Source organism: Mesocricetus auratus, unplaced genomic scaffold (genome assembly GCF_017639785.1).
Source record: "Mesocricetus auratus isolate SY011 unplaced genomic scaffold, BCM_Maur_2.0 Super-Scaffold_100010, whole genome shotgun sequence".
In the NCBI taxonomy this organism is placed as follows: Eukaryota; Metazoa; Chordata; class Mammalia; order Rodentia; family Cricetidae; genus Mesocricetus; species Mesocricetus auratus.
Genome location: NW_024429194.1, coordinates 35712627 through 35727058, shown reverse-complemented (window position 1 = coordinate 35727058; position 14432 = coordinate 35712627). Strand labels below are relative to the sequence as shown.

General features: G+C 46.4%; 1 protein-coding gene across 1 annotated transcript in view; it reads right to left on the bottom strand.

Annotated features, from left to right (window-relative positions):
* The window catches only part of Marchf4 (membrane associated ring-CH-type finger 4), a 115806-nt gene extending 107692 nt beyond the window's left edge, over nt 1-8114 (bottom strand). The window contains exon 1 of the mRNA XM_005070513.4: nt 7348-8114. Coding sequence (XP_005070570.1) covers nt 7348-7845 — 498 coding nt within the window. The 5' untranslated portion in view covers nt 7846-8114. The remainder of the gene's footprint in view (nt 1-7347) is intronic.
* Between the last annotated feature and the right edge of the window lie 6318 nt (nt 8115-14432).

The following is a 14432-nucleotide window of genomic DNA, read 5'->3' as shown; positions in this document are numbered from 1 at the left end:
TATTGGGTACTATAACCCTGGTCAAAAACCCATAGCCTGGAAGCCCAAGGGCTCTAGTGGGAAACCTGCTACTGTTGTTTCACTACACAGGCATGCTGCCCAGCTGCCTTCTAAATATTTACATTTACACAGTAGGCTACTGCTGTTCTCAGCCTTGGCCAGAGAGGCTGCTCTCTGCAGTGGGCAGCAGTAATGCAGAGACTTTTAACTGATCAAAGTGCTGAGGATAAGTGATTGCTAAGTGACCATCCCCAACTGGGACACCTGTTATCATCACTCCAACTCAAGACCCAGGGAACCCTTCAGACAAGGAGGTGGGAAGAACGTGAGGGCTGGAGGTTGGGAGAGGTGCTCTGAGACGCTGCCTTCTGGGTGATGTGGTCACTGCATTCATGACCTCACTGCTGCTGTGGGTACCCACACAAGATCAAGTCAGCAGCACCTCTCAGAATTCTAACAGGCGACACCAACTGCGCCCAGTGGGTTATAAAAGAAAAGAAGGTAGGAAGTGGAAGGGGGTGTTCTGGTGGACAGTCAGAGAAAGTGGGAAGGGGAACCAGGGATAGATAACATCAACATACACTCTATGTGTGAAATTGTCAAAGAACAACAAAAAAAAAGACATCTGAAAAACGTAATTTATTCAATTTTGTCACAAGGTTAGCTCCCCTGTTAAGCACCCACTTTTGCTTTTCACATCCAAACAATGAGATATCAAGTGTACACTGTATGTAATATACATGTGCAAATCCTGCCTGGCATACAATTCATCTTAGGGTGGGGGGTGCTATGAGGCTTGAGCCACACTTTTCACTTGCAACTCCCTTATATCCAGACTCACCTTCAACTTGGCTTTCTTTTCATCCAATAAGAAGCATTCTCTCATTTCCACAGTCCTTTCAGAATATCCCCTTCCTTCAGCCTACTTCCCTTTCCTATACACATAGGACACAGCTTCACTTCTCTAACATACGATATTCTCAGCTTTTCACGTGTTTATCTTCTCTCAGTCTCTCTCTCTCTCTCTCTCTCTCTCTCTCTCACACACACACACACACACAGATTTATTAAATATTTATTATGTGTCCTGCCAGAAGAGGGCACCATATCTCATTGCAGGTGGTTGTGAACCACTATTTGGCTGCTGGGAATTGAACTCAGGACCTTTGTAAGAGCAGGCAGTGCTCTTAACTGCTGGGTCATCTCTCCAGCCCCCTCAGACTCCATTGGAATCCATATTTCACAACTTCCTGGCCTCCCAGATGTATTAAGTAACTCTCTATATGAGTGGCTGAACTTGAAGCCACACCCAATAAATGAGCCAGTCCTCTCCAGACTGATGCTGACTGGCAAGTGAAGATTACTCGAGCATCAAGTGGAGCAGTGGTTTTCAACTGTGGGCACAACCCCCTGGGGGGGCAAATGACCCTTTCACAGGGGTCACATATCAGATATCCTGCATATCAGATATTTACATTATGATTCATAACAGTAGTGAAATTACAGTTATGAAGTAGCAATGAAATAATTTTATGGTTGGAGGTCACCACAGCATGAGGAGCTGTATTAAAGGGTTGCAGCATTAGGAAGGTTGAGAACCACTGATGTGGAGGAGCAGCAGATAACCGATCTGAGATACTGGACACGGTCTTCCCCCAACCGATCTCTCTCTCTCTCTCTCTCTCTCTCTCTCTCTCTCTCTCTCTCTCTCTCTCTCTCCATCCCCCTTTCTTCCCTCCCCCTCCCTGTGTGTGTGTGTGTAAGAGACAGAGACAGATAGACAGAGAGAAAAAGAGATGGTATAGTATTTTCATAAGCATGATGTGTGCATGTCAATGATACACAATATCCAGGGACCTGGCTGTGAGATTTGAGCATCTTCGTCCAACAGGTCATTAGAGCATTACTAATGAAGAATTAGAAGAACAATAGGATGAGGAAAGGGTCTTGGAGCTTCCAGTTTAAGTAGGTCCTGTAGAAACTGAAGCAGGAACTTCAAATGGAAGTAGAAACAAAAAGGCATCAATGGAAAAATGAGGTTAGTGGCCACCTTTTCTGTAGTAAGCTCTGTGCTTCAGTCCACAATGATGTCTTGCCTACCAGCTATGAAGGGCTTGCTCCCCCACTCTGGTGCGTGCATGGTGAGAAGTCACAATTGCACCAATCATAGGACTACCAATAATTTGAGGTTCTTATTCACACATGACAAAGTCCATTCACTTCTCAAGGACGTGTTTGAAATCTCCTTATACTCTGCTTACAAGAGTAAGATGTCCCAACATTAGATAAGCCTTGCAGGTTAGGGTGTCATTTCTTTCTGCTTGGATTTAAAGAATCCCTCTGGACCCTTCCAACAAGGTCCTTTGTGAACCAAAACTCTCAAACCGAGACCATGAGTCCTCTAGCCCTAGTCATCTATACAAATTTCTCCCTAAAGAAGCCTATAGCATTTTTGCCTAGGTTGACCAAATGCACTTGATAGTATCAAAACTCAAAACTGACTTCCCTGGAGATCCCTCACTGGCCAAGGCACTGCCCCTTATGACCCTTCTCCATACAACATGCTTTTAACATTGGATGGCAGTGCTGTGTTGTTAGGTTTTTTCTCTCTTAAACATTCTTTTTTTCCCAAATTATCTTGACTATGAATATGTCCACTCGAGCAAACATTTCATCACTTTATTTAGAGTATGAATTGAATACCAGGTACTAGGCTAAGATCTAAAAAGCACACACAGGTTGCTTTCACAATGCCTTCCTTGAACCTAGGCAAGTGTCTCTGTCTTTAGAAGGGAAATAGCTATTCCCTCCTCAAGCACAGACAAGGAGTCTGCAAAGTTGAGGAGCCATGTCCCTCTTCTGGAATGTGCTCCAGTTACCTGAGACCCTGGATTTATTGCCCAGATAGAGACAAACCTGCTCCTAGGACCTGAAGGATTTTCTTCAGGTCTATAGCCTTCTGTCCTAGGCTTGCGGACTAGGGCAAGAAGCACTGTCAGGGAATGGTATGGACAGAACTTTAATGAGAGAATCAGTATGGTCTGTGGACATCTCCATTAGCTAATGCATAATTTAGACAAATCTAAAAGTTATAAATTCAAACCCATTCTCCTGCCTGATTTGAAGGCATCCAAGTCTGTTAAATTCCTTTAGACCTGTTTCCTTGCTTTTCATTAATTCCAAAACATGCATCTCCACCCTGCTCTGAACTGTATCCTTAGCCCTTAGCCCCACCTCCAGGCATTCCTCAGCTTCCCAGCCTAGCAGGTGGTTTCATCTCTTTGTGAAGGCACACTTTCCTTATATCTCTTCTGAAGCTTTCTATTTGGCCTCAACCTTTCAGCCTGAATCTGTTTCCTCTCACTTGGTCTTCAGCAGCAACAGAGAAACCTTCCTGACTAATTGGGGGAAAAGTAGAAAATCTCCTACCATCACCACCATCCTCCATACCTGTCTTTTCTGAATAGGTTTCCAACCCACTGGCTGTTTTTAAACCTGCCTCTTTCTTGTTCAGATAATAATGAAATCAACTCAGGTTCGTCCTCTGTGTGTTCTTGATCTCTGTCAGGTCCTGTGATGTCTGGTTTAGATTGTGACATCCTAGAAGACCGGGCCACATCTAACGTGTGTCTCTAGCTCCTGTTCAGCAAAGCAGCAGGCTTAGTTGGCTCTTAATAAAGACTTTGGTGTTGAAAACAGAGGAACAGCACTCTGTGCCTAGAGCATTATACGTGTAAGAGAAGCCAGCCACCACTGTACCAGCCCTCCTGCTAGCCTGCGAGCCGGGGCACACTTTGACAAAGCAAGGGAGCTCTGTCTTACATTGGAGAGAATAATAACCATAACAGAACACAGCCACAGCTGCTCTTGTAGTATTGACTGACTTGGGGTTCAGAGTCATCCTACAAAGCAGGGACTGTTGTTATTGTACAAAGGAGGAATCTGAGGCACAGTTAGGCCATGTAATTAGTTCATCACTCCATTCAGAGCCATCTGGCTTCAGGCAGCCTCAGCTTACCACCACAGTCCACTGTTCTAGGAGGGTTAGACAGCATTAGCCACCAGAAGAGAGTGGAGGATATGCAAAAGCCCCTGCTACAAACTCGGGGGCGGGGTGGGGGTTTGAGCATGGTCTTACATGAATGAATGGCTGAGAGGAGAACAGATTGGCTACTCAGGAATGGCAACAGGTCCTCAAAGCATTTGCTCATACCCCATCCTTCCTTCTCCTCCCAGGACCCTCTTCTGTTTCCCAAACATTCTAAGTCTGCTCACATTTGGATTTTTGAGTTTGCTGTTTCATACAGCAAGAATGCTTTCCCCAAATCTGTCCCCTGCCAGGTCCTCCTCATCATTTAGGTGCCAGCTTGGATGGAGCATTCTTAGGAAGGCTCTTCCTGTTTGTTCTATCAAGTGTGGATGTATTTGTCTTGCCCCTTCCTCTTCATTTGTGATTGACTCTTTTCTGTGTATGGTCTTGGTCTTACTTGTTTTCCCTATAATTCTCCATCACTTTGTTTATCTACTAGTTCGTTTGCCTGTTTCTGTGTCCCCACTAGAAGGCCAGCTTCAAGACAGCAGAGATTTCATCTGCTTTTGTTCACTCACAGATGCATAGCACTGGAGCTACGGCACCCTGTGGCTTTTAGCCATTTGTCACCTAAGTGCATGAGTGAATGGATGCAAACCTGCAAATGTGAACCTGAGTCTCCCTCTAACCCTTCACCAGTTACTGTAAGTACTTTGCAAGAAGAGGTGAAATCTTTATTTTTGTCAATCTTTTGGATCCTAGAGTAGTGGCAAATGAGAGCATGGTGTGTGGGAGGGCAAGTTTTTGGTTCCTTTGTTTGGACAGGGGGAGAAAAACAGCAAGCCATTCAGCTATTCAGATTGCAGATCCTTCCTCTCCTAGACTAGGAGAGACAGCTGCTTGATGTGTGCTCTCTCTGTCTCTCTTTGTCTCTTTCTCTCTCAGTAGAAACTGAAATACAGGACCACTTCTCCATCTTCCTTCGCTATCCCCACCTCTCCTCTTTTCTCTTTCTCTAGAGAGCACCCAGCTTCTCTCCTTTGTTTTCCTTGCTCATTTAAATTATGTAAAGAAAAGTGAGAAGAAAGTGGAAAACTGTGTTTCCCACGTCTATCATAACACTCCCATCTCTCTTATTACCACTATAACACACTCCCAGGAAAACCAGTTGTCTTCTACAAATAATCCCTCCCAAACATGATATCTTTTTTTTTTCTTTTTCTTTCTTAAGTCATGGTTTCCCTGTGTAACCTTGACTGTCCTGGAAAACACTCTGTAAACAGACTGGCCTCGAACTCAGAGATCTGCCTGCTTATGCCTCCCAAGTGCTGGGATTAAAGGCATGTGCCACCATCACCTGACCAATGATAATCATTTTAATGAATGCTTGATTTGGTCCCATCCTGATGAAGACACAGCCCCTCCCGCATAATAAGAGAACCCATTCCTCCAGTGATGTTAGCTTTTTTATTCAGTGCTCCACTTATAACACACAGTGAAGATGATGAACAATAACAACAAAAGTTCCCAACCCTTGATCAGACCTCGTGCCACAAGAGGGCATTGTAGAGTATTACTAATGGTCCTTCTTTCTTCTTCTTCTTTTTCCAATAAAATGCAGTTTTTGCATGATGGAAAAACATGGTAATAATATGTTAATCCCTTACAAGGTATTTTCACACTTCTGGGCTCTCCTACAAAGAAAGGATATGGAAAGCAAGTGCTATCTAGTGGAAATTGGAATAGAGGCCTAGAGGCATAGAGTTATTTGAAGACTATTTCACAGCAGGTGAAATATTATCTCAGCACACGTTCCAAGACTTGCTGTTTTCTAGAGACAAGAGAGCTCTTGCCAGAAGGCACACTTCCAACAGCCCCTGTGATATGCACACATGCGCCAGCCCATATGGGAGAAGGAAAAAATAGTTTAGGAAGTTAATAAGCAAAATCACTCTATGTTTTGGAAAAGCTGAAGTCGCTGAATGAGACAAATCCTGACCCAAAGTGAGGCTCATCTTCACTGCTAGGCACAGACCCACACACTTTCTACAGAAGTTCTGTGTTGGCAATGGAGCAGCATGCTGGAAGAAAGACACTGAGTGGGCAACCTGGACCTCCTCACCCAGCAGCATTTCATTTGTTACCTCAGGTAATCACAGTCATAAGAAGGAAGAGCCCAACCCTCAGTCTCTCAGAGATACATATTCACTACTTCCTTTCATGATGCCTAGGCTGTAGCTCCAGGCATCACCAATCCCTAAGTGCTTTGCCCATTCAGAGACAAGAGAGGAAAAATGAATGAAAATGTCAACTAAGCCTGCATCTCCTAGGGTAAGCAAGAGGGGGCCAGTCAGGAGCACCAATGTGGCATCTTTCAATCAAGAACACCCAGAATCTCTCCCCTTAAGAGACTGCTAAAGAGGTCACTGAGGTAAACACAGAACCCTGCCCACATTCCTACCAAATGTTTCCTCTCCTGTATCACTAAGGAGACCTGATTTCCAGGTGAGTTTTTTCTTCCCAGGACTCTGTTTTGTGTTTCCCCAATTCAGGGATGTTGTGAATCAGCACACCTACCTAGTGATGTGAGTACTAGACAAGCGATAGAGTGTTTAGGGGGTTGTCTGTGGATCTGAATAGATAAGGAAGGGAGAACCTGCCTGACGTGAAAAGAAATCTGTCCCATGTCATGGATGGGGAAAGTGTAAGAGAAGGAGAATAGATCTGGCAAGGTTCTTTCCCAGTGTCCTTTAAACTCACTCTGGTTTAGATTATCTGCTTCCAACACAGGAAAATGCAAGATCACCAAGAGGTGTCTTGGCAAATTGAGGTAGCCTCAAAGGGAAAAGAAACAAGCAAACAGGATTCTTTTACTTAACTTTATGAGAATAGGAAGGGCACAATTTCAGGAAAGGAGGAAATTTGAACATAGAACTGAATATGGGCCGGGGGTGGTTTTACCAGCAAGAATCCAGCGAAAAGTGTTGTTTAAGCAACAAGCATGAAGGTGCCTCTGAGCCTCTCCACTCACTGGATCTGCTCTGGATGCTTTAGGAAAGTTTGGGGATGGGATTGGAGAGACTTGCATTGGGGGAGGGTGCAAAATCCAAGTGCAAATGAGTTAGTTACCAAACAGGTTTCCTCAGGCACCCATTGGTCAAGATTCACCACAAGAAACATCACTGAGAAACTCCAAACAGTTTACTGTCCCTGACACTAATAACAGCATAATAGTTCCCTGGGGCAAACAGTTAAGTGGCAATCTGCACAGCCTGGAGATACCACACACCAAAGCAGGGGAAACGGAAAGGACTCACCTGTTCTGGTCCCTGGAAACAGATGCGGCAGAGGGGAGTTCTCATACCACTGTCCAAGCTACTTCCTAGAGAGTAGCAGTCCTCAGCTTTCTCCTTACAGAATTCATCAGAGGAAGCACTGCTGAGCAGCGAGGCAGGTGGCCCTGTGGCTGGGCCATCCCAGTCATCTTCCACAGAAGGAGGTGGGGGTGGCAGAGGAGGGGTCTCCCTTCCCACCGCTTCTCGAGGGCCCCTCCAGCCTGCCCACCCCCCGGCACCGAGAGCCGGAAGGGTGTTGTTGTTGGCCGCCACACCAGGGAGCTGGGGGTCGCCGTGCATGGGCAGGGGCGCTGGAGTGGGGCGCCTCAGTAGGAAAACCTTCAGGTCATTGAGGAGCATTCGGCAGCGGCACTTGAGGAGACCCTGGTGGCGCAACATCTGGGGGTCTGGGGTGCACAATCCACAGCAGTACCAGCCACCGCAGCACCACCGCAGCAGCCCACCCAGGGGCATGAGCATGTGATGGGGAAGCAGAGCACTGGAGGGGGGCAGCTGGAGTCTTTGAAAAGGTGGCTAGGGTGGGGCTTGGGGTCCACAGTGTTTCTGTGTTATGGAAGAACCTCCTTTCTTATTGGCTCTTCTTAGAACCCCTCCAAGCAGCAAATAAATTATCCCCTAAACTGACAACTGTGAGTCAATGATTCTGAACGCTCCTAAGAAAATGCAAAGTGGGGAAAAAAGTTTTTCTTGCCCTGGCAGCCCCACCCCAGCCTCAGACTTAGTTCTGGCTGTTGGCTCCTTTCTGTCTTTGACCCCAGAATTCTAGGAGAGGCAGGGCAATAGAAGAAGCATCGAGGCTGGAATGTATGACCAATGTCTACTTGTTAAAAGTTCCCAAGGAAAGGATTGATAGATTCTTCTCAAAACTCCAGGCTGTGGTAAATCTCCTTTATATAAAAGGGTGGAGAAGGTTATAAATCAAATTTGGAGCAGCTAGATCTGGGCTTGGGCAAACCGGCTCAGTGAAGAATCAAAGATTGCACGTGTGAGAGAAAAGATAGGCTTCCTCGGGTGTAAGAAGTGGCTGGGGGAAGGCAAGATGGGGGGGGTAGGAGAAGTTCTAATTCTCTTGGGCAGAAAACTGGGGCAATTAACCCCCAGTAGCACCAGAGTTGCTTTTAAGAGAGGAATGGGGGGACTGGTTGCAGGTGAAATTGGGCAAAGAGCTTGTGCTTTGCCTATGCAGCCAAAGGCTACACGGAAGAGGTGGGATATAGGGCGGTGGACCAGGAAAGGATGGAGGGAAAAAGATCCCTAACCCTCGAAGGGTTGCTTCCTTCCAGAGCCTAAGGTCCTGAATAGAGGAAGGATGTGTTTGGGAGAGGGAAGGAGAAAGGAGGTAGAGAAGAGGGATGTGTGGGAGGGGACCGAAGGAAGGAATAGTTACATGATCTCAGCCCCCAGCCCACTCCAGCTGCAGTCTGTAAATCGGAGGCCCCTCCCCTTGGTTCCATCAAAGGTCCCTTCGGGCGAGGTTTGAGAGCTGGAAGACAGGCAGGTCCGGGCTGGAAAGTGGCCTCGCTTTCTCCTCCTCGTCCTCTTCTGGGTCGCTGTCGTCCTCCTCCTCCTGCTCTGGATCTGCACGCGACCCGCGCTGCTGCTGTGGCAGCAGAAGCGACTGCTGGTCAGCGTCCTGGTATCTCCCGGGTGGGGGCTGCTCCGGCTGGTCCTCTGGCTGCTGCCCGCGGTCCAGCGCGGTCGCGACTCCAGGCTTCATGATCCTCCTCCTCTTCCTTCCCGGGGGGCTGGCCCTGAGCCCCCACTCCCGGGCAGTGCTGCCATGCAACCAGAGACAAGGCAGGCGTGGGGGTAGGGGCGGTGGGGAAGTGATGGGGAGAATAAAAAATAATACTAATGGAACAATTCAGTTCTCAGATAATCAGAAAAGAGTGCTTCTGGCGGGTGGGGGCGGAGGAGGGCGGCTGCCAGGTCCTGTCGGCAGCTCTGCCCCCGCTCCCCCCACCTAGGGCGGCCTCGGCCTGCTCTCTGCTTCCACCCCCACGACGCCCCTCCCTCCTCCGGCTGCCTCTGGCTGGCTGGACTCGCTGCTGTTGCTACCTCTCCTCGCGGATGCACGGAGATAAGGCTTGTTTGCGGTGTAAGCAGAAGATGGGGAGGGGAAATAGAGACGGTGTGGCCGAGATGGTCAGGCAGACGGCACTTGGCTCCAGCTTGGTCCTGGAGACTCCCCAGAACCGTATATAAATATCTCTTAGAAAAGCCGAAAAGGAAGCAAATCAGATTCCAGCCTGCTGCCAGGTGTTGTCTTCCGCCGTTGCTCAGCACCCGCCGCCGCGACTGCTGCCCCCCTGGCTCAGTTCCCAAAGGGGTGGTGCTGGAAGGGAGGTGCCGGGGCGGTAGGCTGCCGGTCCGAGGACTGGAAGCAAGCTTCTTGGAGCGGAGAAGGTACCCGGCTACTTCTACCCGCGCGGCCAGTGAAGCCGCTGCTGCGTTCAGCACCTGGGTGAGTGGACAGCTCCCACCCAGACCCCGCGCGTCACGCTAGTGGGGGCCTGACGCAGACGCCGCTGAGGGATGGAGGAGGGAAAGGAGATGCGAGCGAAAGAGACTAGGAGACAGCGAGCCAGAGGAGGAGAAAGAACTGTTTGAAGGAAGAGGATGGGGAGGAACCAGGGGAAAGGGAGGTAACGAAGAGAAGGAGGGATTTAGGAGAGGAGGGAGGAGGCAGTGAAGAGTAAAAGAGGCAGAATGGGAACTTGGATTGTGGAGTGATGCGTGTACTCACTCCCACATCTTTCCCCAGCTGGAAAGGATCTGGGTGGATGGACTGTACTATTCGTAGACTCCCTGCTCCCTGCTCACTGTGCCCTCTCACCACTTTACTCAGCACGTAGACACCCGATACAGTTGCCTCTTCACCAGAATCTATGGCGCTCTTCATTACAAGCACTTAAAGTGATGTCACTTTGTAAGCGTTGGAAAAGATAAAGTTTTGTGGCTTCCATATAGAAGCTGGGACCTGCTGAAGATTAAATCTCTCGTGACTAAGACCTCATGAGAAAAGAGCTTTAAACCTTCAAGCAATTTCACCTTCTAGAATTTAAACTGCAACAGGAAAGTCCCCCCCTCCTTTCCTTCCTTCCCTCCCTTTCTTTGATGTGTTTTGGGCTCATTTTGATCCCATATGCCTAAGTCGATGGCTTGAGATGAGGTACATATTTGTTTTTGTTTTCAAGACAGGGTTTCTCTGTATTGCTTTGGAAGCTGTCCTGGAACTCATTCTGTAGACCAGGCTGGCCTCAAACTCACAGAGATCCTCCTGCCTCTGCCTCCCGAGTGCTGGGATTAAAGGCATGCACCACCAGCGCCCGGCGAGGTACATATTTGTTAATGACTTATAGCTGCCATTATCACAGTTTTATTCACTTCAAGCCATCGTGTTCTTTCAGCTGTGAGTCATAAGAATACAGGTCAGTAATATAGCTTCATGCTAATCTATATCCCTAATTTCCCCCCATCTAAGTCTTCCACTGGGCCACCACCAAGGAGAAATTTGAAATTGATCTTAATTTCCTCTGCCTCTTCTGACTTCTATTACCCTACCCATCCTTCTATAATGAGCAGAAGAGTATCCCTAAATGCAAGAGTCCAAAATAGAAGGCAACTGAAAACAGGCTGTATAAGTACTCAGTGTTTACAACTGCAGACTTTGGACGTTTAAAATTTAGAATTTCTTTCCCCCTTCCCCCCCACCCTACCCCCACCACTCCTCCAGGGTCACAGACTTAAAGAACACACTTCAGTGAGTCATCTACACAGCTGAGCTAATTATGCTAATGCATTTGGAAATTCTGAAGCTATAGACAGAGTAGAATGTATAATCACCACACCAAAATATCATTGGCACGAAACTCAGCTCAATGAATCATAAGAAAACTGCCCTTTTGTCGGTGTCTCCACGAATGATTCATTCCCTTGAGCCCTAGGGAGCAAAGGCCTGTATCTAGGTCTTGGTCAACCAAGCATGGCTGCTTGGCTAAATCATGTCCCGGCAGCTGACATGAATGCTGAGATCCTATTTGAAATGATGCCAGGCCAGCAAGATGGCTCAGCAGGTGAAAGCACTCACCACCAAGCCCAACCTACCTTCCCTGATGGAAGGAGAGAGTCGACTCCCCACACCAAGCCTGACTTACCATGGGAGAGACCTAACTCCTGCAGGTTTTTCTCTGACCTCCATGTATGTACCATGGCACACACATGCTCCCCCACATACGCACATACAATAAATAAATAAACGTTATAAAAAAGTGTTGGTGTTTTTAATAACTATGAAATAATGCTGAGATTATTGACACTTGCATGAACACTGCTGCAAAATGAAATATTTCAAAGCATCTGTCTCTACACTACCCTGCGTCTGCCTCTGGCATTGTGCACGGCGCTCTCTATAAAACCGATCTCATCACATGTTTGCTTCCCTTCATATGGGCTGAGAGCTCCTTGTATGGACCAATGTTTGTATTTTCATTGGCAGCACACAATGCCATACCTAAAGTCCAGCCAGTGATCGGAGAAAGGACCGAATGGATCGATGGCCTTTTTTCAGTGAAGCAAAATGTTTCTCCCTATCCGGGTAAACATGACCGAGTACCTGCCGCGTCCAAAATTGAGTTTTAAGGTTTTATACCCATAAAATGCTAATTCCGATTGTGTTGGGTAGTAAACTGGGGGGGGGGCAGGAGATAGAAAACCGCATCTCAAAGAGATTTTGATCCTGTATTCAGGGTTGTAGAAATGGGTGGTGACCAAAAGAAGCCAGTTTTGTTCCACCCTGCCTTTGCACGGGAAAGAGATCTGTAAATAGAAAACTACTAATGGTGGGGGTAGGGGGGCGACACCACACAATTGGGCTGTCTATAGAAAAACAGAGCCTTGTGAATTCTGTTTAAAATGTAATAAGAACCCTGAAAAACATCTCACTGAATTAGACTCCCTCTATGTTAGTGTTGAATCATGAGCCTCGAGAGGAAAAACAGCCATAAAGAAAATGTTAAATCAATGGGTCTCCATTTAAAACATTCAGAAAACATTTACCGAACACCAATCACAGGTGAGGAATGGTGTTGGGAGATACAGGCATGCAACCATGAATTGGTTAGAGCTGCATCCTCAAGAGTCTCATTCGAGAAATACATGCATAATCATAATGTAAGACACACAATAAGTGCTATCCAAGTATAAAAAGTTTTAGGAGTGTTCAGGATAAGGAGGTAATACCTTCAGTTTAGTAGCAATTAGGAGAGGTGGGAAGAGGTTGGGGGAGGTGGGGATCTGTGCCAGAGTTCTGGGAAAGCCTTTTTCAAGAAATGACATCCTAACTGAGTTTAAAAAGATGTGGAATTCAGAAGAAGGAAGCAATTCTTGGCAGCAGAAACACAATACGTCAGCCCTCCTATTTGGACGGGCTGGAAGGTGCTTGAAGGCAAGTAGCTTAAAAGTAAAGGCAGTAGGGTGAATGGAGCCAGATTACAGAAGGTTCTAAATGCCTCTCTGTGAGAAGATTTATTCATTGACCAGGTACTTGTTTTAATGGCTTTAAAGATTTGGAACTAAAGGTGAAGGGCAAAAATAAACTCTATCACTGAGCAGGTTAATTAACTGGATGGGATTTCATTGCTAACAGGTAGGAAGCAATCAATATTTTTCATTTCACGCCAGAAAGTTCTCAGCTCCTTAATGGATTTATTCTTTTAAATGAGGTTGTTTTCAGATATATTTCATTGCATACAAAGATGCTGGGGTCATATGAATTTTACAAAGAGTGAAGGAATGTGAGGTCAAAAGAATAGTCTTGGAAGAAATATTGGGACCCCAGAGACCCAAACTTACTCATTCTAGAGGCCGTTGTACTTAATTCTCTGACAGGGAAGCTCCAAGGCCTCCAGGCTGGCTGTTGTTTCTTACTTGCCTAGACAGAGTGTGCCAAAGACAGAGGAGGCTTTGCAGGAATTAGAGAGCTCTGAGCTCTAGATCACACAACAAATGAATATTATACATAATTCATCCATAATCTAATCTTTCCTATAATTTGCTTTCCCAAATTTTGTAATATCTTCATTGACCATCTTCAAATTCATGGACTATAAAGAATAATTGCAGAGTTTCTATTAATATACAAATTATTAACATATATTCTATATGAGGCCAAACACTCTCTTCATAGAGTACTCATTAAAAAAATAGGCATTTTGGCCGGGCAGTAGTGGTGCACGCCTTTAATCCCAGCACTTGGGAGGCAGAGGCAGGCGGATCTCTGTGAGTTCGAGGCCAGCCTGGTCTACTGAGTGAGTTCCAGGACAGCCTCCAAAACAATACAGAGAAACCCTGTCTTGAAAAAGCCAAAAAAAAATAGGCATTTTGGAGGCCAGCAAGATAGCTTAATAGGTGAAGTGTTTATTGCATAAGCCTAACAGCCTGAGTTCAACCCCTGCAACCCATGTAAAGGTGGACAAAGACAATCAATTCCACAAAGTTGTCCTCTGTGTCATACTTGCATGTGCTGTGTCACAGATATATATATATGTATATATATATATATATATATATACACACACACAAATCACACATGCACACAGAGGGGAGGGAGAAATAATAAATTAAGAAACAAAAATATAGAAACTGTGGGAGCTGGAGAAAAGGATCAGAGAGAAGGTTTAGAGCACTTTTTGCTCCTGCAGAGGACCTGGGCTCAGTCCTCTGCACCCACATGGTGGCTCACAACCAACCAGTTCCAAGGGAATCAAAGCCTTCCTCTGACCTTAAGAGGTACCATGTGTGCACATGAAGTACACACATGTATACATGCAGCATAACACTCATATGCAGAAAATAAATGGATCTAAAAATGAAAGAAAAACAAACACATTCTCACTTGACATGGCAAGCATACATTTGTAATCTCAACACCTGAGAAGTAGACCCAGGATTGTGAGTTCAAGACCATCCAGGGCTACATGGTACAACACTGTCAGGAAGAAAGGGGGAGTGAGTAAGGGAGGAAGTGGGAAGGAAAGGGAAGGATA